Below are 22,394 nucleotides of genomic sequence, written 5' to 3'. Positions count from 1 at the left end.
TTCTTCATCCCCCACCGTTCTCATTCAGGACCTGAACAATTACTAGCCGCCCTGGTCCTGGTCGGCTGCAGGCCTTACCGGTGGTGGCACAGGGGATAGCCTTGACCCTAAGGTCTCAGGTTCAAAACCTGAAAGTTGTTGCTATCTTGAGAGTGGGAACATGGAAATGACCGCACCGTTCTCTGGCTTGAGCCCAAAGGTTGCTGACTTGAGTAAGAGGGCGCTGGCTCTGCTTGAGCACCCCCACCCCCGTCAAGGCACGTATGAGAAGCAATCAATGAACAACTAAAGTGAGGCAACTATAAGTTGATGCATAGCATCTCTCTCCCTTCCTGTTTATCTCCCTCCCTCTCTTAAATAATAATAACTTATTTATGGATGTGCGCATTTGGATCTATAGTCTCTCGGGGAACGTCTGAAATAATGTTGAGCCCCTGGGACCCAGCTGAACTTCACAGAGTTTGAGGTTTCTCCAAACACTAGAGTGAACAAGTGCAGGCAACGCACCGCTCTCGCCAGAACTGGAGTTTCTGCCGCTTCATACAGTGACCAAGACGGTGCTAAGACTTTAGATCCAGAAACTGCATCTTCCAGACGCATTCAGAATCTAAAATTTTCTGCAGGAGGTCAGAGCCAGAACGCCAGCGCCAGTTGGTGGGAACTACATTACCCGGTATGTTCTGCGCAGAGCGGCAGTCTGGGTGGGCCAATGAAGGCTCAGGAGGGAGGTGTTACCGTGCGTGGCACCGAGTGGGGCTCCGGGGAGGGACTTCCGGCGTCGGGAGGGACTTCCTGTATCCTCCTCCCGGCGGTCATTTTGGCTGCTGGGGTGTGTTCTTCTGGGCCGTGGTTCCCGGCGCGGGATCGTGGCCTGGGGACGGTGACCAACAAGTCAGCGTGGTAGTCCCCACCTCAGAAAGGCGCGTCATCGTAGTCTTGGCTGTGGTCCCGCCCAAGATGGTCGGGACCGGGATGCGAACCGCCGGCCCGCTCCGCTCTCAGAATCCAATGGCGGCGGACCGCTGAGGCGCCGGGCAGAGGTGAGTGAATGCGCGCGTCCTGTTTCTGGTCTTGGTTGTGCATGCTTGATGTCCTATTAGAGCCCGAGCTTTGCGTCTGTTAGGCGTCCCCAATTAGACTTCCCCGTGCAGTGGGACATTCCTGCTTATCAATCAGCAGGGCTGGCAGCCCCTTTGAAACTTCCTTTTGAGGAGGCTATGAGGACGCTATTTATTGGTACTGAGACCAATCGCCACCGGTAGAAAGACACAAGACGGACACACAAGTTAGTTGTGAGAATCACACAGGCAGTTTATTACTCACAAATCCTTGTGGCGTGCCTGGGTACAGCTTAACGGCCCGTGGACGTACTCCTCTCGGCTGTCTTTGGTCAGAGCGGCGTGGAGACAGGTCCACGTTCACGTTGGAGTCTGGGTGACTGACTACCTCAGCAGGGGTCCCCTTACCTTTAGTACCTTTTCTGGCCAACGCCTTCTAACAAGTGTCAATGTACAGGGTTATCACCTCAAACCACTTTCTTGGGAGGTGGTGGAGCCGTTTTTATGTTAATCTACTGAAATGTTACATCAAGCCACTTTTAAGATGTTCCTAGGGAAGCCTCCTGTTTACGCTAATCCACAGAGTTATGACATCAAGCCACTTATCTAGAGATAACTTCACACACACACGCTAACTGAGCCCTGCACGAAAGTAGAGTCTTCTGTTTATCCGGTCTGTACACACTAGATTAATTCCTATCCAGACGGGATAACTTTAATTTCCTTAGTTGCTTTTGATATTATATCCTAATTATTTCTATGTATTGTCCATATTTTTCTATATTTCTATGTATTTAATTACTATAACACTATATTACTACAACAGTTTACTTGTACGATTGGGGTGTAATTAGGTGTGGGGGTGGGTTACAGGAGGAGGAGAACAGTGTTTGAGGCGGAACCACGCCTGTAATAACAGGCTGTGTATTTTCCGTTCTCAGTACTGTAGGAGCCATAGGGGATTTTAAACAAAGGAGGGACATGAATTATATTACAGTTTTACAAGTTTCCCAAAGGTTGTGCAATGCTAGAACAGATTGAAGGAGGGGAAGACATTGAAGCACTAGGTGTTTGAAGCTTTCTTAAATTTTTTATTCATTTTAGAGGGGAGAGAGGGAAAGAAAGGGCTGAGAAGCAGGAAGTATCAACTCCTGGAACGGAGAGAGATGAGAAACATCAATCTCTATTTTTCGTTGTGACACCTTAGTTGTTCATTGATTGCTTTCTCATATGTGCCTTGACCGTGGGGCTGCAGCAGACTGAGGAACCCCTTGCTCAAGCCGGGAACCTTGGTTCCAAGCTGGTGAGCTTTGCTTAAACCAGATGAGCCTGCGCTCAAGCTGGCGACCTCGGGGTCTCGAACCTGGGTCCGACGTTCTATCTACTGCGCCACTGCCAGGTCAGGCTGAATCTTTTTTTTTTAACAGCAAAGAGCTAGTCTGATGAAACACTGAGGCACAGAGATTAGACATCCAGCCCTAGTTTAGTGAACCTGGCTCAAGGGCCAGGCATGAAACCATTGAGACCTGACATGTTTGTTTTTTGTTTGTTTGTTTTTTGTGGCATCTTACTGGAAAGAAGTGTCGCAAGATTATCTTAGTATGGGGACGTAAAATTGCTTGGAGGTAAAACTGAGCTAAGAGCATTCTGGAAACCATAGGTCTCCTTATTTCCAGATGGGAATCAAGAGCAGGAGGACAGGATTCAGGACTGGAATGGCCGTTGGAGAAGTTGGGTATCTATTCTGGAGGTAATGGGACGTTTGGATCAGAGGAGGCAGATGACCTTACCCCCAGGGCTTAGACTCCATCGGTGCACAGTAAAGAATCTATTGTGAGCCCTGGCCAGATAACTTGGTTGGTGTTAGAACATCCTCTGGATAGTAGGGGTTGCCTGTTCGATCCCTGGTCAGGGCACATACAGACACAGATTGATGTTTTTGTCTCTCTTTCTCCCTTTCTCTCTAAGATCAATCAATAAATTTTAAAAATTGTTAAATAAAAACTACTATGTGGTTGAGGGAAGAGGAGGGAAAACCAAAGTTGAGACAACTGCAGTAATTCAGTTGCGGGTTCGTGGAACCAGAGTTCCAGGAATATTAGGAGAAATGGCTAGATTCTGGATGTGTTTTTATTAAGAACACGAGATTTCCTGAGCAAGGAAAGTGCTCTGATCTCCTTGTGTTGCTATAACAAAATACCATAAACTAGGTAACTTATATAAACAGGAATGTCTCACAGTTCTGGGTGCTAAAAGAAGGGAGGGACTTTTGAAATTAGAAACTTTGTTTTTCTAATGACAGAAAAATGAAAAGTCAAGGCAGAGACTAGCAGAACATATTTGCAAGATACATCCAACAAAGAACAAGTATCAAATATACAGGATGAGGCAAAAGTAGGTATATAGTTCATATGGGAAATAATGCAACAGTTAATAAAAGTAAACTTGTATTTCACATACAACTGTAAGCCGACTTTTGCCCCACCTTGTATATAAATATTTACAACTGAAAATGAAAACCCATAGTGACTTATCACTATGTACTTATTGGAGTCATTAAAATGAAAAATTCTGACCATGCCAAGTGTTGTTAAGCATGTGGAGCAACTGGAGCTCTTACTCACTGATGGTAGGAATGGAAAAGGTGTAAACATTTTGAAAAGCAATCTGGCAAGTGTTTTTGTTTGTTTGTTTGTTTATTTTAATTATTATTAAGTGAGAGAGGGGGAGGCAGAGACAGAGACAAACTCCCTCATGTGCCCCTAGTGGGATCTACTAGGCAAGGCAGTACCGGGCAATGCTCTGCCCGTCTGGGCAGCTGCTCCTTTTCCATTGTTTGCACCTGAGCTATTTTAGCACCTGAGGCCGAGGCCATGGAGCCATCCTTAGTGCCCAGAGCCAACTTTGTTTTGTTTTTTATAGTGAGACAGACAGACAGGAGGGGAGAGAGATGAGAAGCATCAACTCATAGTTGTGGCACCTTAGTTCATTGATTGCTTTCTCATACATGCCTTGATGGGCTCCAGTCAAGTGACCCCTTGCTCAAGTCAGCGACTTTGCACTCAGACCAGATGAGCCTGCACTCAAGCTGGTGACCTCAGGGTTTCGAACCTGGGTCCTTAGCATCCTAGTTCGATGCCCTATCCACTGTGCCACCAACCTGGTCAGGTTGGTTTGGTTCTTTAAAGAATTCTTTTTTTGGCCTTGGTCGGTTGGCTCAGCGGTAGAGCGTCGGCCTAGCGTGCGGAGGACCCGGGTTCGATTCCCGGCCAGGGCACACAGGAGAAGCGCCCATTTGCTTCTCCACCCCTTCGCCGCGCTTTCCTCTCTGTCTCTCTCTTCCCCTTCCGCAGCCAAGGCTCCATTGGAGCAAAGATGGCCCGGGCGCTGGGGATGGCTCTGTGGCCTCAGCCTCAGGCGCGAGAGTGGCTCTGGTCGCAACATGGCGACGCCCAGGATGGGCAGAGCATCGCCCCCTGGTGGGCAGAGCGTTGCCCCTGGTGGGCGTGCCGGGTGGATCCCGGTCGGGCGCATGCGGGAGTCTGTCTGACTGTCTCTCCCTGTTTCCAGCTTCAGGAAAAAAAAAAAAAAAAAGAATTTTTTTTTTAAATTTATTTATTCATTTTAGAGGGGAGAGAGAGGGAGAGGGAGAGAGAGAGAGAGAGAGAGAGAAGGGGGAGGAGCAGGAAGCAGCAACTCCTATACGTGCCTTGACCAGGCAAGCCCAGGGTTTCGAACCAGCGACCTCAGCATTCCAGGTCGACACTTTATCCGCTGCGCCACTGCAGGTCAGGCTGGTTTGGTTCTTGATGAAGACTTTTTTCTGGGCTTACAAATGGCCTGTTTGTGTCTTCATGTGGTGGAAAGACAGGAAGGGCAAGTTGTTTGGTATATCATATGGGGGCACTAATGTTATCATGAAGGTCCCCTTCTGATGACCTCATCTAATCTAATTACCTCTCTAAACTGCACCTCTTAATACCATTACATTGTGGGGGGGCACACATCAGAATTTTTTTTCCTTACACATCAATTTTTAACAAATTAAATACGGATATCTGCAGAAGCATATATGAATGGCTAAATAATTATGCTGAGTGGAAGCATTCAGACAAAGAGAACACAGCATGATTTTATTTATGTAAGATTTTAGGAGATACATCTTAATCTGTCATAACAAGCAGATCAGTGGTTTCTTGAGAATGGTGATTTGGATGAGGAGAGAAGTAGAGGGAAGGGTTATGAGAAAACTTTGGGTGATAGTCTGACCTGTGGTGGCGTAAAGTGTCAACTTGGAAACGCTGAAGTTGCCGGTTCAAAACCCTGGGCTTGTCTGGTCAAGGCACATATGGGAGTTGATGCTTTCTGCTCCTCCCCCCTTCTCTCTCTCTCTCTCTCTCCCCTCTCTATAATGAATAAATAAAATCTTAAAAAAAAAAAAAAAGGAAAGGAAAACTTTGGGTGATAATGAGTACAGTCACCCTCTTGACTGGTGATCGTTTTACAGGGACCTGCTAAAATTCATCACATTATATGCTTTAAAATAAATATGTTCAGATATTATTATATATTTTGTTTTATTCCAAAAACAGACAGAACTTTCTGGTAGACCTTATACTTCAGCACTGTAGCGGTGAACACGCTCATGAAGGTTTTCTTGTGTGACAGAGACAGATAGGGACAGACAGACCAGAAGGAAGAGAAATGAGAAGCATCAATTCTTCTTTGCAGCACCTTAGTTGTTCATTGATTGCTTTCTCGTATGTGCCTTGACCGGGGGGCTCCAGCAGAGCAAGTGACCCCTTGCTCAAGCCAGCAACCTTGGGATCATGTCGATGATCCCGTGCTCAAGCTGGTAAGCCTGCACTCAAGCCGGATGAGCCCGCACTCAAGCCAGCAACCTCAGGGTTTCAAACCTAGGTCCTCCACATCCCAGTCTGATGCTCTACCCACTGCGCAACCGCCTGGTCAGGCGTAGGGACTTTTTTTTTTAAGTGCAGTGGTATTCTGCCTACCATATTGGCTTAGAAGCTACTAGAACTCCAATAATCTACAATGAATCTTCCCACCCCCAAATGTTTCCCTGCAGACCACCCTCTTAACTAGGGAACCAATTCATTTTGGATTATTTAGTTTGAGGAGTATTTCACACTGGACCCTTCCCTGGGCTTGGCAGTATGGCAGAGACACCGGCAACTCCATCTTCTTTTTGGGTGGCTTTTACTTTATCCTAAACTGCACACTGACACCACTGGGCAAAGTAGGAGAAGAAAAAAAAACCCAACCCAGTTTCTCCTTTTCTTCAGGATTCTATACCAGTAGCTGCAATTTCTCCCTAATTGCTTTCACTCCAACCATTCTCCACAGATAAAGTCTTTATGTTACTGGAAAGGAAAGTATTTTTTATTTATATATATTTATTCTAATCTGCAGAAAACAGCTTTGTAATTATGAAAGAATTTGTCATCTGGGTTGAGACATTTCCCGGTGTGATGATAGGGATTTTCTGTTCTTTCTTTGTCACTCCGTTCCTCTGATTCAAATGCAGTCAGCCTCTACACATGTTTAAATTTGGGACATGGCTGGTTGCCCAGTGGATAGAGGGTCAGCCCGGCATGCCGAAGTCACGGTTTTGATCCCTGATCAGGGCACATACAAGAAGCGACCGGTGAGTGCACAACTAAGTGTATCAATGAGTTGATACGCCTTTCCCCACCTCCTTTCTTCTCTCAAATCAATGGAAAAAATTTAAACACACTTACATTTGGACATTATCTTACTCAGGTTGGGGTTGGGACCCTTGGAAATTCCTCACTTTGTTTTTTTTAAAGTTAACAAAAGGAGGCATGCCTTGAAACTCAAGACATCGGGCCCTTGGTAACAACTTGCTTAACAAATTAGTTATTTTTCTAAACAGGTCATCTAGCACTGGTAGGTTTGCTAGAAGTTACCGGTCTTCACGTTTGATGCAGAACAAGCCTGGGACTGCCCCCTAGCATGACTTACCTCCTGTGTAGGTGCCGGGTTGTGAGGCTTGGTCCTAGTACCTCAGCTCCTGCTGTTTCCTCATTGGATCCTGAAACTCTTGGTGTATTTAGATAGAATTGAGAGGTTTAGGAATTATTGTATGAATCTGTGGTTTTCATGTAATGTGAGTCTGCCTCATGGTCTGTGTTCATGGCTCTACTGTCTTTGTGTTCTACAGATACAAGCAATGAGTGCTGTACACTCTTGGCCCTACACTATGGTATTCCGGACCTTCCTATGAAACCAGAGCCACAGGCACCATCTTGATCCAGGTGAGCACATTTGGCTCCTCTGTTCATTCATTTTCATTACGTCGCTGTGGGGGAGGAAGAAACTCGGCCTTACCATCCAGGTTCTTTTGGCTGATCTAATAACCTAATAGAAATAATACATAAATAGACCAAAACTCAGCTGCAGAAGCCATAGAAGCTAATGAACACAGTTGGTGTCATTGACATGACTAAAATGAGCTGATGTCAAAGTTGGCGGAACCTGGCCCTGGCCGGTTGACTCAGTGGTAGAGTGGCAGCCTAGCATGTGGAAGTCCTGGGTTCAATTCCTGGTCAAGGCATACAGGAACAGCACCCATCTGCTTCTCTACCCCTTCCATCCTCTCTCTCCTTTCTTCCCTCTCTCCCTCCTTCTCTCCCTTTCTCTCCCTGTCTCCCTCTCCCTTTTCCCACAGCCCTGGCTCGATTGATTCGAGCAAGTTGTTTCCCGGGACTGAGGATGGCTCCATGGCCCCTGTCTGAGGCACTAAAAACACCTTGTTTGGCCTGACCAGGCAATGGCGCAGTGGATAGAGCATTGGACTGGGATGCAGAAGACCCAGGTTCGAGATCCTGAGGTTGCCAGCTTGAGCGTGAGCTCATCTGGTTTGAGCAAAGCTCACAAGCTTGGACCCAAGATCGCTGGCTCAAGCAAGGGGTTACTCGGTCTGCTGAAGGCCCGCGGTCAAGGCACATATGAGAAAGCAAGCAATAAACAAATAAGGTGTCACAAAGTGCAACGAAAAACTAATGATTGATGCTTCTCATCTCTCCATTCCTGTCTGTCTATCCCTCCCTCTGACTCTCTGTTAAAAAATAAACACAAAAAAACACCTTGTTTGCCAAATAGATAAGCAGTGCCCCAGATGGGCAAAGCATTACTCTATAGGGAGCTTTCGGGGTGGATCCCAGTTGGGGTGCATGCAGGAGTCTGTTTTCCTGCCTCCCCTGCTCTCACTTAATAAAAAAAAAAAGTTGGGGGGAATCTAAAATAATACTAGTACCTTCTGTCTACTTAATTGAGTCTGAAATGTCTCTAAACACTGAAGTTATCAGTTGCAGGCAATTCCCCAGAAAACTGAGTTCGCCCATTTTAAGAAGATGGAATCCCCCACTCTGCAGCCAGGGCATCTCTGTCAGTGATGCTTTCTCTCTGTTCCAGGAGATTCCACCATGCGCTGTCCAACTTGTTGGCCTCTAGAGCTCTAAGAACATTGCCCAGAGAACTCTGTGTGGAGCCAATGAAGGTCCAGGACTGCCAGCACCCTCCTTGTGGCTGTTCCTCATTCAGAGAATCTGAATGTGAAAACCAGACAGAGAAGGCAAAGTCGGGGCCATTGTCTTTGCTGCACAGAACACAATGGCAGTGGCCGCTCTGAAGGGCTTGGCTGAGGTGAGTGCACGTCCCCTCACCAAATCCTGAAGACCCTTGGTACATTGCACCTGTCAGGACCTGCTGCCCAGACCCCAGCTTCCAGGTCAGCGAGGTGCGCGTGGGTGATACCCCACAAGGGCCGACCACGCAAAGACGTGGGGGTGCAACGGAGCCAGGAGGATTTGAGAACCTGGGGCTGGCCTTCTGCCTGCAGGGAACCGATGATGTGAGGTGGAGTGACACCTGGAAATACTGGGCCGAGGGCCATGGGAGCCAGGGGAAGTTTCACTGAAGGAGAAACACAGTCTGAGTTGGGGATATAAACGCTTGCCAAGAGACCATTTACAGGAAGAACAGATTAGAGAGAAGGTTGATGGCAGTGTGATGGCACGAGGAGATTGTTTAAGAGCACTAAGGTTTAGAAGTCTTGGGTTTGATTCCCGGTCAGGACACAGGAGAAGCACCCATCTGCTTCTCCACCCTTACCTCTCTCTTTCTTCTCTATCTCTCTCTTCCCCTCCCATAGCCAAGGCTCCATTGCAGCAAAGTTGGCCGGGCGCTGAGGATGGCTCCATGGCCTCCACCTCAGGCGCTAGAATGGCTCCAGTTTCAGCAGAGCAATGCCCCAGTTGGGCAGAGTATCGCCTCCTGGTGGGCATGCCGGGTGGATCCCGGTCGGGTACATGCGGGAGTCTGTCTCTCTGCCTCTCCTCTTCTCACTTTAGAATAATACAAAAGAAAAAGAAAAAAGCACACAGGATTGAATCCCAGAGTAAAGAAACCAGCCTCCTGGCTGAGCTCCACTATGATGACCTCTTGTGTCCTCCCCTCTGCCCACTTGTTTCTCTCCCATCCAAGTACTAACCAGGCCCGACCCTGCTTAGCTTCCGAGATCAGATGAGATCGGGTGCAATCAGGGTGGTATGGCCGTAGACTATAACTGTTAACACAAGTTAGAGGAGTAAGTTTCCTGGTCCTCCTCATCTGCTGTTTTCTTAGCCCTTGTGTCTGAAACCTTGGAGAGGCAGCCAACCCAGACTGAATACGTGGAGACATTTGCAGTCCTTGTAGTCAATATGAGGCTGTTAACGGGCACAGGTACCAGAATGTGCAAAACTCTGGGAACAGAGGCAGGAGTAACATGGCGATGGTCTTACCTATGTCAGCGTGTTCCATCTAGTTGCAGAATGCAGATCTGGGATGGTTGGGAAGAGAGCTACTACAGAGTCCAGCTGAGACAAATGTCAGCTGTGGCTAGTGAAGAACAGATATAGGAAAGTGTCATGGATGACCTCCCTACAGTTCTTGTCTGAACGGCTCCCTTAGCTGGGATGCAGCAAGCTGTTGGTCCCGGAGAGTCATTTCAGTCAGGAGTATGACACAGTTCCAGGAACACTAAATGGAGGCAGCAGGACGTAAAAGTTGACAAATTTGAGGTGAGCTTCACGTTAGACACCTAAGAGGTAGTGGTTAGTTTGTAGACCAGATGGTGAATTCAGGTGGTATGTTACTAACAGGCTGGGAAGAAGAGGGTTAGTGCTAAGTCTTGCTCTCGTTTTGGGCACCTAGTTGGAGGGAACGGCCGATGGCCAAGGCTCCCAAGGGAAGAGCGAACAGGAGATGGGTGTAGAAGCCTAGGAGTAGTAGAGGCAAGATGGCCAACCTAAAGCCTGGGCCTGTTGCTTAGTCACCATTCTTGACTCATCAGAAATTTAGGGGGATTTTTTTATGGAGCCTGAGGTATTTAAGTAAAGCTATTAGATGAGCTTTTCTATAAGTTTAGGGGCTGAGTTGTGTCCCCCTAAACTTTAGAGGTTAAAGTATTTCATCTCCAATATCTCAGAACAAGGAAGGCCTGATATCTTCTCTCTGAGTTGGGGAGCTTGACTCTAGGGCCTTAACAGAGTTGTTTATAGTTTCATCTCTCCCCCTCATGCCAGGGCCATGTGACTTTCGAGGATGTGGTCATGTACTTCTCCTGGGAGGAGTGGGGACTCCTGGATGAGGCCCAGCGATGCCTCTACCATGACGTGATGCTGGAGAACTTTGCCCTTGTGACCTCACTGGGTAAGCCCCTCACACCTGTACTAGTGCTCAGGCTGCACTCCATGGCTTTAAATTACGGTTAACATTCCATATTACTGTCTTAGTTTCAGAGAATCATATACTTCACAAAATGTTACCCCTGCTATTCTCAGTACCCAACTAAATGCCAACCAGATGCCAAAGATAGAGGCTCTGTCTTTGCTCTCCTCCCAGAGCTGCACTGTTCTCACATTTGGACCTTACCTCTTAGGTCCTGGCCCAGGTAGACCGATGGCGAGCCTAGAGCCCAAAATGTGCTGCCTGGGTTTACCTTGCTTATCCCTCCCCTCGCTGGGTAACTGTTTGTAGGCCTGACACCTCCACCCAGGTTATTTTACCTACCTTTTATCTGGCATTTCTCCCCATCTATGGCCAGTATGTGCTGTCATTGGTCTGTCCCAAGGGCTGTTCTCACAAGATTCCTCTGGCCCTGGCCGGTGGACTTAGTGGTAGAGCATCAGCCCAGTAGAGCGTCGGCCTGGCGTGTGGAAGTCCCAGGTTCAATTCCCAGTCGGGGCACAGAGGAGAAACGCCCATCTGCTTCTCCACCCTTCCCCTCTCCTTTCTTTCTATTTCTCTCTTCCCCTCCCGCAGCCAAGGCTCCATTGGAGCAAAGTTGGCCTGGGCACCGAGGACAGCTCTAGTTGCCATGGAGCAATGCCCCAGATGGGCAGAGCATCACCCCCTGGTGGGCATGTCGGGTGGATCCTGGTTAGGTTCATGCAGGAGTCTGTCTCTGCCTCCCTGCTTCTCACTTCAGAAAAATTAAAAAAAAAAAAAAAAAAAAAGATCCTTCTGAAGTTCTTTGTATCATTCAGTTTCATTTTGTCATGTGCAGAATTGCTCTGGGCCAATGGTCTTTCTTCCCCTGTGACCTTAGGGCTTCTGTTACCCAGGTCCCATAGTGTTCACCTGGGGTTAAATAAGAAGAGTTCTGGGTGCCTCACAGGATGGACGTGAGGGTGAATGGCAGCTGAGGCAGGGCCTAGCAGGAGGGTGTGCTCAGATCACACCAGGAACCTATCCTGGGCCCACCAATGTCTGACCCACCTTACGACTGCCAGCGTTTCCCCAGTTCTCATTTCTACCCTGGTTATGGTCCATGGTTGCCCCATTGTTGCGTCCATCACATATAATGTTGCAAGGGTTGCATGTATCTTTAAAAACATTTTTAGGCCCTAGCCAGTTGGCTCAGTGGTAGAGCGTAGGCCTGGCGTGCGGGAGTCTTGGGTTTGATTCCCGGCCAGGGCACACAGGAGAAGTGCCCATCTGCTTCTCCGCCCCTCCCTCTCTCCTTCCTCTCTGTCTCTCTCTTCCTTTCCCGCAGCCAAGGCTCCATTGGAGCAGAGTTTGCCTGGGCGCTGAGGATGGCTCTGTGGCCTCTGCCTCAGGCGCTAGAATGGCTCTGATTGCGGCAGAGCGATGCCCCAAGATGGGTGGAAAGTTGCTCCCTGGTGGGCATGCCAGGTGGATCCTGGTTGGGCGCAGTCTGTCTGACTGCCTCCCCGTTTCCAACTTCAGGGGGGGAAAAAAAAAGTTTTTAAAAATTCATTTTAAAGAGAGAGACACACATCAATTTGTTGTTTTACTTGTTTATGCATTTATGGTTGAATTTATTTATTTTTTTTTAATGAGAGAGAGGGAGGGACAGACAGGAAGGAAAAAAGATGAGAAGCATCAATTATTTGTTGTAGCATCTTAGTTATTCATTGATTGCTTTTTCATATGTGCCTTGACTTGTGGTCTCTAGGCGAGCCAGTGACCTTGGGGTTCCAAACCTGGGTCCTCTGCATCCCAAGCCGACATTCTATCCACCACACCTCTGCCTGGTCAGGCTCATTGATTGATTCTTGTATGTTCCCTGGCCAGGTATCAAATCCATAACCTTGGTGTGTGGGGATGACGCTTTAACCAACTGAGCTCCCCAGGCAGGGCCAGGATTGCCTGCATCTTTAAAACAATTTCTGAATACTGAGTTTAACCTAGCCAGCTCACACCTGGTTTTCCTTGCATGAATGTCAACTTCCACACAGCCAACACCTTATGGAAGGCCACAGTTAGAGGACTCCTTTGGAAGCTCCCTAATTCTTGGGCCTTTTAGAGTCCCCATACTTAGTACAAAGCAGCCCTTTTTAGCAACATACTGAATTCGATTATTTGGTGTCCCTCACACACATATGTGATGGGACTGCTCCCTCCCCCCAAGGTCAGCAAGCACTCACCTGCCTTTGTGCTTTCAGGTTGCTGGTATGGAATGGAGGAGGAAGCAGCCCTTTCCGTACACACTGTTCCTGTAGCACCAATGGCACTGGACCAGACCCCAGATGCAGATCCAGCCATTCGGGAGACTCACCCCTGTGGGAAGTGTGAACTGGCCGGGAGAGAAGCCTTGTACCTGTCAGAGGACCCAGGATTACATCCTGGCCAGGAATCACACACCTGTGAGGCCTGTGGAAAACAAACTTGGTTCATTCCAAACCCACACAACGAAGAGAAGCCCCTCCAGAGGGACATGGACACAGCCTTGTTTGGGACAAGCTGCAAATTCTATACGTCAGGGAAGCCCTTTACCTTCACTTGTGAGGCAGTCAGGAAAGACTTCCTGGCCATGTTGAGTCTTCTCCAGCATCAGGCCACTCTCAGAGGGGCCAAGTCACCCAGCAATTTCATGTGTGGGAATGGGGAGACCTTTCACAGTGGGAGGAGTTGTGACCCATGCAGTGACTACCTGAAACCGCTCAGCGATGAAGACAGACTTTTTCAGCTTCAGCAGCTCCATTCTCCAAGTCACTACGACTGTGATGATTGTGAGAAACCCTTGAACCAAAGCTCCTCCATTAGTACTTGCCAGAGACCTGACAGCGGAGCGAAGCCTTATCAGTGCAACGAATGCGGAAGATCCTTCAGCCAAAGTTACCACCTCATTCAGCACCACAGAAGTCACACTGGAGCCCGGCCTTACAAATGCAATGAGTGTGGAAAAGCCTTCACGTACAAACTGAGACTTGTTCAGCACCTGCAGATTCACAATAGAGTGAAACCATATGAGTGTGGGGAGTGCAGGAAATCCTTCAGCTACAGCTCCACGCTCATTAAACATCAGAGAGTGCACACAGGAGTTAGGCCTTATAAGTGCAGTGAGTGTGGGAACTCCTTCAGCCAGAGCTCCAACCTTGTCCAGCATCAGAAAATTCACAATGGGGCAAGGCCGTACAAATGCAGTGAGTGTGGGAAATCTTTCAGTTACAAGTGCAAACTCGTGCAGCATCTGCGGATCCACACTGGTGAAAGGCCGTACGAGTGTGGGGACTGTGGAAGATCTTTCAGCCACAGCTCCACTCTCAATCAGCACCGGAGGATCCACACTGGAGCCCGGCCTTACAAGTGCGATGAGTGTGAAAAATCCTTCAGTCAAAAGTCCAACCTCATTCAGCACCAGAGAGTTCACACAGGAGAAAGGCCTTATGAGTGTGGGGAATGTGGGAAATCCTTTAGCCAGAGCTCTCACATCATTCAACACAGAAAACTTCATACCAGATAACCTCACGAACGTGCAATGGCTCTGGGCAAACTTTTCAGTCCCTGCTCTGCTCTCAATTTACTGTGACAGCTTAACCCAGAGAGACTGGATCTGAAGGTATTCACATCAACTGGCCCCAGAAAGTCCACCACAGGAAAGAAGCTGGAGACCAACCTCAGGATACATGCTGCTTTTTTGTTAGGCAGCCCTCTGCTTGAACTTTTATACATCTCAATGTCTCCAGTGGGGCAGTTCCTTCTTGGGAATTCTGGTTACATTGGAAGCTTTTAGCAGTCCTGTTGCATATCCTGCCCTGCTGGTTTGGTTCCCTTCCCTGAATTCGTGCCCCTGCCACAAGCCCTCTTAACTCTACCAACCATTGTGGGGGGAACTCGTTAGGACACAATCTGGACCCAGTTCTGTTGGCCAAAATCAGGCTAGGTAACGGTAGCTCGAAAAAGCGTACCTTCCAGTTCTGGTCTAATCTGCATTGCTGCAAAAGGCTGCCAAAGAGAGACTTCCAGCACTTTGTAGTCCTCATTTTTACTCTGGGTGTTCAGCCCAGAGGAGGAGTAGAAGGGTAAGACTTGTCATGAAGGCCCTGGCCAGCTAGCTTATTGGTAGAGCATCAGCCTGGCATGTGGCAGTCCCAGGTTCAATTCCCGGACAGGGCACACAGAAGCGCCCATCTGCTTCTGCACCCTTCCCCCTCTCCTTCCTCTCTGTCTCTCTCTTCCCCTCCCGCAGCCAAGGCTCCATTAGAGCAAAGTTGGCCTGGGCACTGAGGATGGCTCCATGGCCTCTGCCTCAGGTGCTTGATTGGCTCCGATTGAAGCAGAACAATGCCCCAGATGGGCAGAGCATCACCCCCTGGTGGGCATGCCCAGTGGATCCCGATCAGGCGCATGCGGGAGTCTGTCTCTGCCTCCCTGCTTCTCACTTCAGAAAAATACAAAAAAAAAGACTTGTCATGAAAACCTTGCAGTGCTTCTGAGAGTATAAATTGGTTCCCTTATTCCAGCGATGTCACATCAGATGCCCGGTGCTACTGGGAAGCTGTTTCCCAGGTATACAAAGGAATCGTGCCTTTCCTGTCTTGAGTTAGGTTCTCTGGTGTCCATGTTTTAATATTGCAGGGGTTGGGCTGAAACCTATGTCCTCCGCGCATATTGTTCAAGTGACTAAAGGGTGTGGGGATGAGTGTTCTATATAGTTAAGGCCATTGTCAGCAAATACAGCTTTGGTTATTATGTTAGTGTATGCACTGTTTCACTGAACATATGTCAAAGCGGGAAGAAAAAAAGGAATGAGACCAGGGATGTGGCAGGGCTGTGCCTCCCAAAGCAAAAGTCGACATTTCTAAATTTCTGATTATGAAAAAAAATTGAAGGGGTCCAGACTTCCATCTGAATGATTTTTATATCGACGTGCTGTGGAACTGCACCTATTTGAATTGTTTAGTTTTGGCATGTGCCCATGGAATGATCAAAAATTGTAATGGAAAACTACGAACTCTTATTCTCACCTTGTGCCCTTTTTAAAATTCCCCCTCTCCCTCACAGCAGCTAGGGGCTGGTGTTTCTTTCACAGATTTTGTATTATAGAATTTTATATGATTCGAGTCATGAAGTGTCCTCAAAGGTTTAAAAATTTCATTCATGTTCATAATTATTTTTGAGGTTCATGCATATCACACTTATGTGACATACTTTATTGAATACAGTTCTGCTCTATGAATGTACACAGTTTGTTTACATTTAAATCTCTCAGTGGAAGACATTTGACTTGTTTCCAACTTTTTGGCTATTGTAAATGTGTCTCCTCCAAGAAATCAACTATTCCAGCCACTCACCAGTTGTCACCCTGAATTCTCTCTTCAAAACAACCCCTCCCAACAACCCACAACCCCCCGTAACATTCCTCTCCTTCCCAAATTACAGCTCTTTGCTGTTCCTGAATAAATACACTTTGTGATAAAAATGCCTTTTTTAAAAAAATTGATTTTTAGGGAGGAAGGGGGGAGAGAGAAAGCTCAATTTGTTCTTCCATTTATGCATTCACTGGCTGATTCTGGGTTTTGTTTGTTTTTTAAGTGAAAAGAGGGGAGATAGTGAGACTCCACATGCGCCTCAACCAGGGTCCACCCAACAGTCCCATCTGGGGCTGATGCTGGCATCAACCTGACCTATATTCAGCACCTGAAGCTGACAGTTGAACCAATCAAGCCCCACTGGCTGCGGGAGAGGGAAGGAGAGAGAAGCAGATGGCCACTTCTCTTGTGTGCCTTGACTGGGAATCAATCCTGGTCCATACACCAGGCTGATGCTTTATCGTATGTGCTCCGACCAGCAGTAGAACCCGCAATCTTGGAATATCAATAGGCTACTTCAACCAGTTCAGTTAGCTACCCGGTCAGGGCTGACTTTTTTTTTTAAAGATTTTATTTATTCATTTTAGAGGTGAGAGAAAGAGGGAAAGAGCAGGAAGCATCAACTCCCATCTGTGCCTTGGCCAGGCAAGACCAGAGTTTCGAAACAGCAACCGCAGAGTTCCAGATTGACTGTCTGCTGTGCCACCACAGGTCCTGCCAGGGCTGACTTTTTTTTTTTTTTTACAGAGAGAGAGAGAAGGGGATGGACAGGGACAGACAGACAGGAACGGAGAGAGATGAGAAGCATCAATCATTAGTTTTTTTATTGCGCGTTGCAACACCTTAGTTGTTCATTGATTGCTTTCTCATGTGCCTTGACTGCAGGCCTTCAGCAGACCAAGTAACCCCTTGCTGGAGCCAGCGACCTTGGGTTCAAGCTGGTGGGCTTTTGCTCAAACCAGATGAGCCTGCGCTCAAGCTGGCAACCTTGGAGTCTCGAACCTGGGTCCTCTGCATCCCAGTCCGATGCTCTATCCACTGTACCACCGCCTGGTCAAGCCCAGAGCTGACTTTTAATGTCAGCATTACATATTACATACTACATACTCAGACAACGGAGGCCTGTTAGACCAGAGGGAGTATTGGAATTGTAATGTGGCCCAGTTAATACTTTCCAATAGTGCCTGACCAGGTGGTGGCGCAGTGGATAGAGCATCGGACTGGGATGCGGAAGGACCCAGGTTCGAGACCCCGAGGTCGCCAGCTTGAGCGCGGGCTCATCTGGCTTGAGCGAAAAGCTCACCAGCTTGGACCCAAGGTTGCTGGCTCCAGCAAGGGGTTACTCGGTCTGCTGAAGGCCCGCGGTCAAGGCACATATGAGAAAGCAATCCATGAACAACTAAGAAGTCGCAACGCGCAATGAAAAACTAATGATTGATGCTTCTCATCTCTCTCCGTTCCTGTCTGTCTGTCCCTGTCTATCTCTGCCTCTGTAAAAAAATAAAATAATAAAAATGAATACTTTCCAATAGTGACTCGTTTTATAGATGACAAATACAGCATTTCCAAAGAGTGTAGGATAACTGACCAGAGATCACACATTGTTCACAAAAATTTAAAATTCACTTCTCCCCCCCCCAAGCAGATGACATGGAACTGGAATTTCTGCATTTGGTGGCAACTAGACTTAGAATCTAGTCCTTCAGGGACTTAGATGTGGGCTCATTCCAGTGATGGCCACAGAAGTTTTGTAGTATTTTCATCCTCTGATCCAGACTAAGTTGCGTTCCAGGTCAACCTGTGGTTACCATGGTTTTCTCCATGATGACCAGTGAAAGTTGAGACAGCAGACATTGCAGTGGGTTGCCACCAGGAAGGGCTGTGGTCAGATTCTCCAGCAGTCTCCGAAGTCCGCAGTGGGGGGACCACGCAAGATGGTCTGAAGATAAGAATCTAACTAAAAGTGGATCTTGGCAGGTAGTCACACCCTAGGTCTGTAGCTTCCTTGATAAAGGTTTATCTTTGCCTTAAGTGAATCTGTCTATTGTCTGAAATGTCAGTAACCTTTTCATGATCCCTCAGGGCACAACTGACAGTACTAGAGCACAAAACCACTTTAACCCTCATTGGTATGCTGTTCCCTGCATACCATCTCTGTGTGCCGTAAATGTTAACTATTCTGTAACCACCAATGTAAAAAGAAGTGTATGTTTATTTTAATTTTTATCCAATTCAGAGATTTCCCTGCTTTACTTATTTATACTGCCTCCCCAGTCTACCACCAATTAATCTCCTATAATCCCCTACATCTCCTCCTTTGATTCTAGTGTATAAAATAAGCTACCAAAGGAGGCATTTTCTGGAGCATTTTCTCAATCCCATGAGATTTTTTTCCCAGGCAATTGTCAGCTTGGTTCAAATAAACTCATCAAAATTCTCTACAATTTTGGCCTGACTGGGCGGTGGTGCAGTGGATAGAGCATCAAACTGGGATGCAGAGGACCCAGGTTCGAGACCCCAAGGTCGCCAGCTTGAGCGCGGGCTCATCTGGTTTGAGCAAAGCTCACCAGCTTGGATCCAAGGTTGCTGGCTGAGCAAGGGGTTACTCGGTCTACGGTAGCCCCACGGTCAAGGCACATATGAGAAAGCAATCAATGAACAACTAAGGTGTCGCAACGAAAAACTAATGATTGATGCTTCTCATCTCTCTTTGTTCCTGCCTGTCTGTCCATCTCTCTGACTCTCTCTCTGTCTCTGTAAAAGAAAGAAAGAAGAATAAAAAAAAAGAAAAATGAACTCAAAGTGGATTAAATTCCTACATATAAATTTTAAAAAAATTCTCTACAATTTTGGACTTTTCTTACATTGACACATTGTAGCCCCTAAAAAAAAAAGGCAGCAGCTTTAAGTGTACAACTGGTCAAAATAAGGAACTGTCAGGAACAAGCAGATTCAAGTTATGCAAAATATATATATATTTAAATATTTTTAATTTTTTAAAGCATTTTAATTTATTTTGTGACAGAGACAGAGAGAGGGACAAACAGGAGAGAGAGAGAGAGATAAGAAGCATCAATTCTTCGTTGCGGCATCTTAGTTGTTGGCATCTTAGTTGTTAGTTGATTGATTTCTCATATGTGCCTTGACTGGGGGGCTACAGCAGAGCGGGTGACCCCTTGCTCGAGCCAGCGACCTTGAGTTCAAGCTGGTGAGCTTTGCTCAAACCAGATGAGCCTGTACTTAACCTGGCGATGGGGTCTCGAACCTGGGTCTTCCACATCTCAGTCCAACGTTCTATCCACTGCGCCACTGCCCGGCTAGGCACAAAATATATTCTTCTCTTTTTTTTTTTTAAGATTTTATTCAATTTTCAGAGAGGAGAGAGAGAGAGAGAGAAAGGGAAAGAGGGAGAGAGAGAGAGGAGGAGGGAGGAGCAGGAAGCATCAACTCCCATATGTGCCTTGACCGGGTAAGCCCAGGGTTTCGAACCAGTGACCTCAGTGTTCCAGGTTGATGCTTTATCCACTGTGCCACCATGGTTCAGGCCACAAAATATATTCTTAAGTTAGCAAAGCAAGCTACACATCTGTCTGTATACAAATTATGACTTGAAAATTAAAAAAAATTTTTTTCAACTGCAGTTAACATACAGTATTATATAGTTTCAGTTGTACTAGACTAGACATTTATATAACTTCTGATGTACTAAACAAAAAAAAAAACTTGTATAGGAATATACAGGAATGCACAGACACAGAGTGGTCACTCCTTGTGCAGAGAGAATTCTAAAAGGATACCAGGCTGCCAACATTGTTTTTCTCTAGCAGATTTGTCAAACTTTTGGCCTGACCTGTGGTGGTGCAGTGGATAAAGCATCAACCTGATATGCTGAGGTTGCTGGTTCAAAACCCTGGGCTTGCCTGGTCAAGGCACCTATGGGAGTTGATGCTTCCTGCTCCCCCTCCTTTCTCTCTCCCCTCTCTAATAATAATAATAATAATAAATAAAAATTAAAATAATTTTCAGACTTTCCACTTTGTATTTTATAAATGTCCATAAAGTAATGCTCCTTCATAAACAACAGCTAATTTTATATTTTACACCTTAAAAACTTTCAATGTAGCCTGACCAGGCAGTGGCGCAGTGGATAGAAGGACACGAAGGACCCAGGTTTGAAATCTCAAGGTTGCTGGCTTGAGCATGGGCCCATCCAGCTTGAACACAGCGTTGCTGGCTTGAACGCGGGATCATAGACTTGACCCCACGTTCGCTGACTTGAGCCCAAAGGTCTCTGGCTTGAGCAAGGGGTCACTCACTCTGCTGTAGCCGCACCCCCCACCTCTGTCAAGGCACAAATCAGAAAGCAATCAATGAACAAGTAAGGTGCTGCAAATGAGGGACGAAAAACCAGAAGAATGCAGAAGAGGGGGGTCTGCAATGTCTGGAATCTTTTGCTTCAGCCTGTGGCCTCAGTGTTTAGAACTGAAGGAACAAGACCAGACAGAAAAGTGAAAAATAACAAACCACAGCTGTGGTCTTTGCTTATTATCAGTTCCTTGAAATGAACTTGCAGCTCCAGAGAGAAGAATAGTGTGATTGATAGTCAAGGAGAGACCCTCTGGCCTCCTCTCCCCCTCTCCTCCCTGAGACAGAAGTTACGTAGGCCTGCAAATGAAGAAGTTATAGAAATCAGGCATTTGTCACGTGAAAGTTAGAGGTATAAAGGTACTTAAGATGTAAGAAATCTAACTTTGGGGAGCTCATGTTTTGTTGCCACTTTTGGGGTTAGGCAGCTCCACCAGCTATTAAAATCCTACTTTCGGCCCTGGCCAGTTGGCTCAGTGGTAGAGCGTCGGCCTGGCGTGCGGAAGTCCCGGGTTCGATTCCCGGCCAGGGCACACAGGAGAGGTGCCCATCTGCTTCTCCACCCCTCCCCCTCTCCTTCCTCTCTGTCTCTCTCTTCCCCTCCCGCAGCCAAGGCTCCATTGGAGCAAAGAGATGGCCCGGGCGCTGGGGATGGCTTCTTGGCCTCTGCCCCAGGCGGTAGAGTGGCTCTGGTCGCGACAGAGCGACGCCCCCTGGTGGGCGTGCCGGGTGGATCCCGGTCGGGTGCATGCGGGAGTCTGCCTCCCTGTTTCCAGCTTCAGAAAAATACAAAAAATAAAAATAAAAAAATCCTACTTTCTTTGTCAGGTTGCCTGGGTGTCTTTATCCTCCTTGATTCCTGCTACACAAGGAAGAATTGATGCTTCTCATCTCCCTTCCTGTCTGTCTGTCCCTCTCTCTGTCTCTGTCACACACACAAAAAAAAGTTGTGTATATTAGGAAAAACTGCATATATAAAAGTTTTGTAGATAAAACAATTTTGTGTTTTATGAATAAAAGTTTCTCATCATGTTGGGCACAATCACTGAGATTGGAGAGAGTAAGGAAAAGTGTTTTCTGTGGGAACCAGAGGTCTAGATCCCCCCTTGTTCCTCTGCTTTAGGGCTGCCCATTACCTCTCCTCTATCTTTTCTATCTTGGCCCGAATGATGTCTTCTTTTATGTTACACAGAAACCTACTGAGGCTCGCAAAAATTACCTTAACGCTTGGAACCCGGGACCTATCCGAGGTTGGAAACCCGGAGGTTCGCCAGCTTGAGCGGGAGCTCATCCACTTGAGTGCAGGATCATGGATGTGATTGCATAGTGGCTGGCTTGAAGACCAGCGTGGCTGGTTTGAGCAATGGGTAGTCCCACCCCCCAAAAAAAGCAACCCAGAAATCGCCCTTCTGCCCTTTTGAGAGAAGGAACGAACCCCGCTCTCCCACCCAACAAGTATAGTGAGCTCCCTTCCCTAGCGGCTTTACCACACTCCTTAACCTTTTCTTTCTTTTTTTTTTTATTTTTATTATTATTATTATTTTGTTTTTTTTTTTATTTTTACAGAGGCAGAGATAGACAGGGACAGACAGACAGGAACGGAGAGAGATGAGAAGCATCAATCATCAGTTTCTTGTTGCGCGTTGCGACTTCTTAGTTGTTCATTGATTGCTTTCTCACATGTGCCTTGACCGTGGGCCTTCAGCAGACCGAGTAACCCCCTGCTGGAGCCAGCGACCTTGGGTCCAAGCTGGTGAGCTCTTTGCTCAAGCCATATGAGCCCGCGCTCAAGCTGGCCACCTCGGGGTCTCGAACCTGGGTCCTT

At 47.2% G+C, this 22,394-nt stretch overlaps 1 protein-coding gene and 1 long non-coding RNA gene across 7 annotated transcripts in view; one reads left to right on the top strand and one right to left on the bottom strand.

The window, feature by feature from the left end:
- The window catches only part of LOC136331817 (uncharacterized), a 141,586-nt gene that overhangs the window by 36,961 nt on the left and 82,231 nt on the right, over positions 1-22,394 (bottom strand). The gene's annotated exons all lie outside the window — the stretch shown is intronic.
- On the top strand, positions 586-16,974 carry LOC136331793 (zinc finger protein 211-like). Of its 6 annotated transcripts, XM_066270824.1 has the most exons (7): positions 812-1,040; positions 2,735-2,808; positions 6,607-6,726; positions 7,264-7,357; positions 8,517-8,747; positions 10,670-10,796; positions 13,055-16,972. In XM_066270824.1, the coding sequence occupies exons 5-7, from the start codon at positions 8,715-8,717 to the stop codon at positions 14,353-14,355; spliced, it is 1,461 nt and encodes a 486-aa protein (XP_066126921.1). In that variant the 5' UTR covers positions 812-1,040; positions 2,735-2,808; positions 6,607-6,726; positions 7,264-7,357; positions 8,517-8,714; the 3' UTR covers positions 14,356-16,972. The 6 variants fall into 6 exon arrangements, with proteins under 6 accessions (XP_066126923.1, XP_066126921.1, XP_066126922.1 ...); XM_066270825.1 differs by lacking the exon at positions 2,735-2,808; XM_066270823.1 differs by lacking the exon at positions 6,607-6,726.

This window comes from Saccopteryx bilineata, chromosome 3 (genome assembly GCF_036850765.1).
Source record: "Saccopteryx bilineata isolate mSacBil1 chromosome 3, mSacBil1_pri_phased_curated, whole genome shotgun sequence".
Lineage (NCBI taxonomy): Eukaryota > Metazoa > Chordata > Mammalia > Chiroptera > Emballonuridae > Saccopteryx > Saccopteryx bilineata.
This window is presented reverse-complemented; position numbering and strand designations above follow the sequence as displayed.

Excerpts from the sequence above, each read along its gene's own strand:
- LOC136331793 (XM_066270821.1), top strand. The coding sequence starts at position 9,295 with ATGGCTCCATGGCCTCCACCTCAGGCGCTAGAATGGCTCCAGTTTCAG. Across the intron at positions 9,409-10,669 it reads GCCGGGTGGATCCCGGTCGG|GGCCATGTGACTTTCGAGGA; the intron begins GTACATGCGGGA and ends CCCTCATGCCAG. Across the intron at positions 10,797-13,054 it reads TGCCCTTGTGACCTCACTGG|GTTGCTGGTATGGAATGGAG; the intron begins GTAAGCCCCTCA and ends TTGTGCTTTCAG.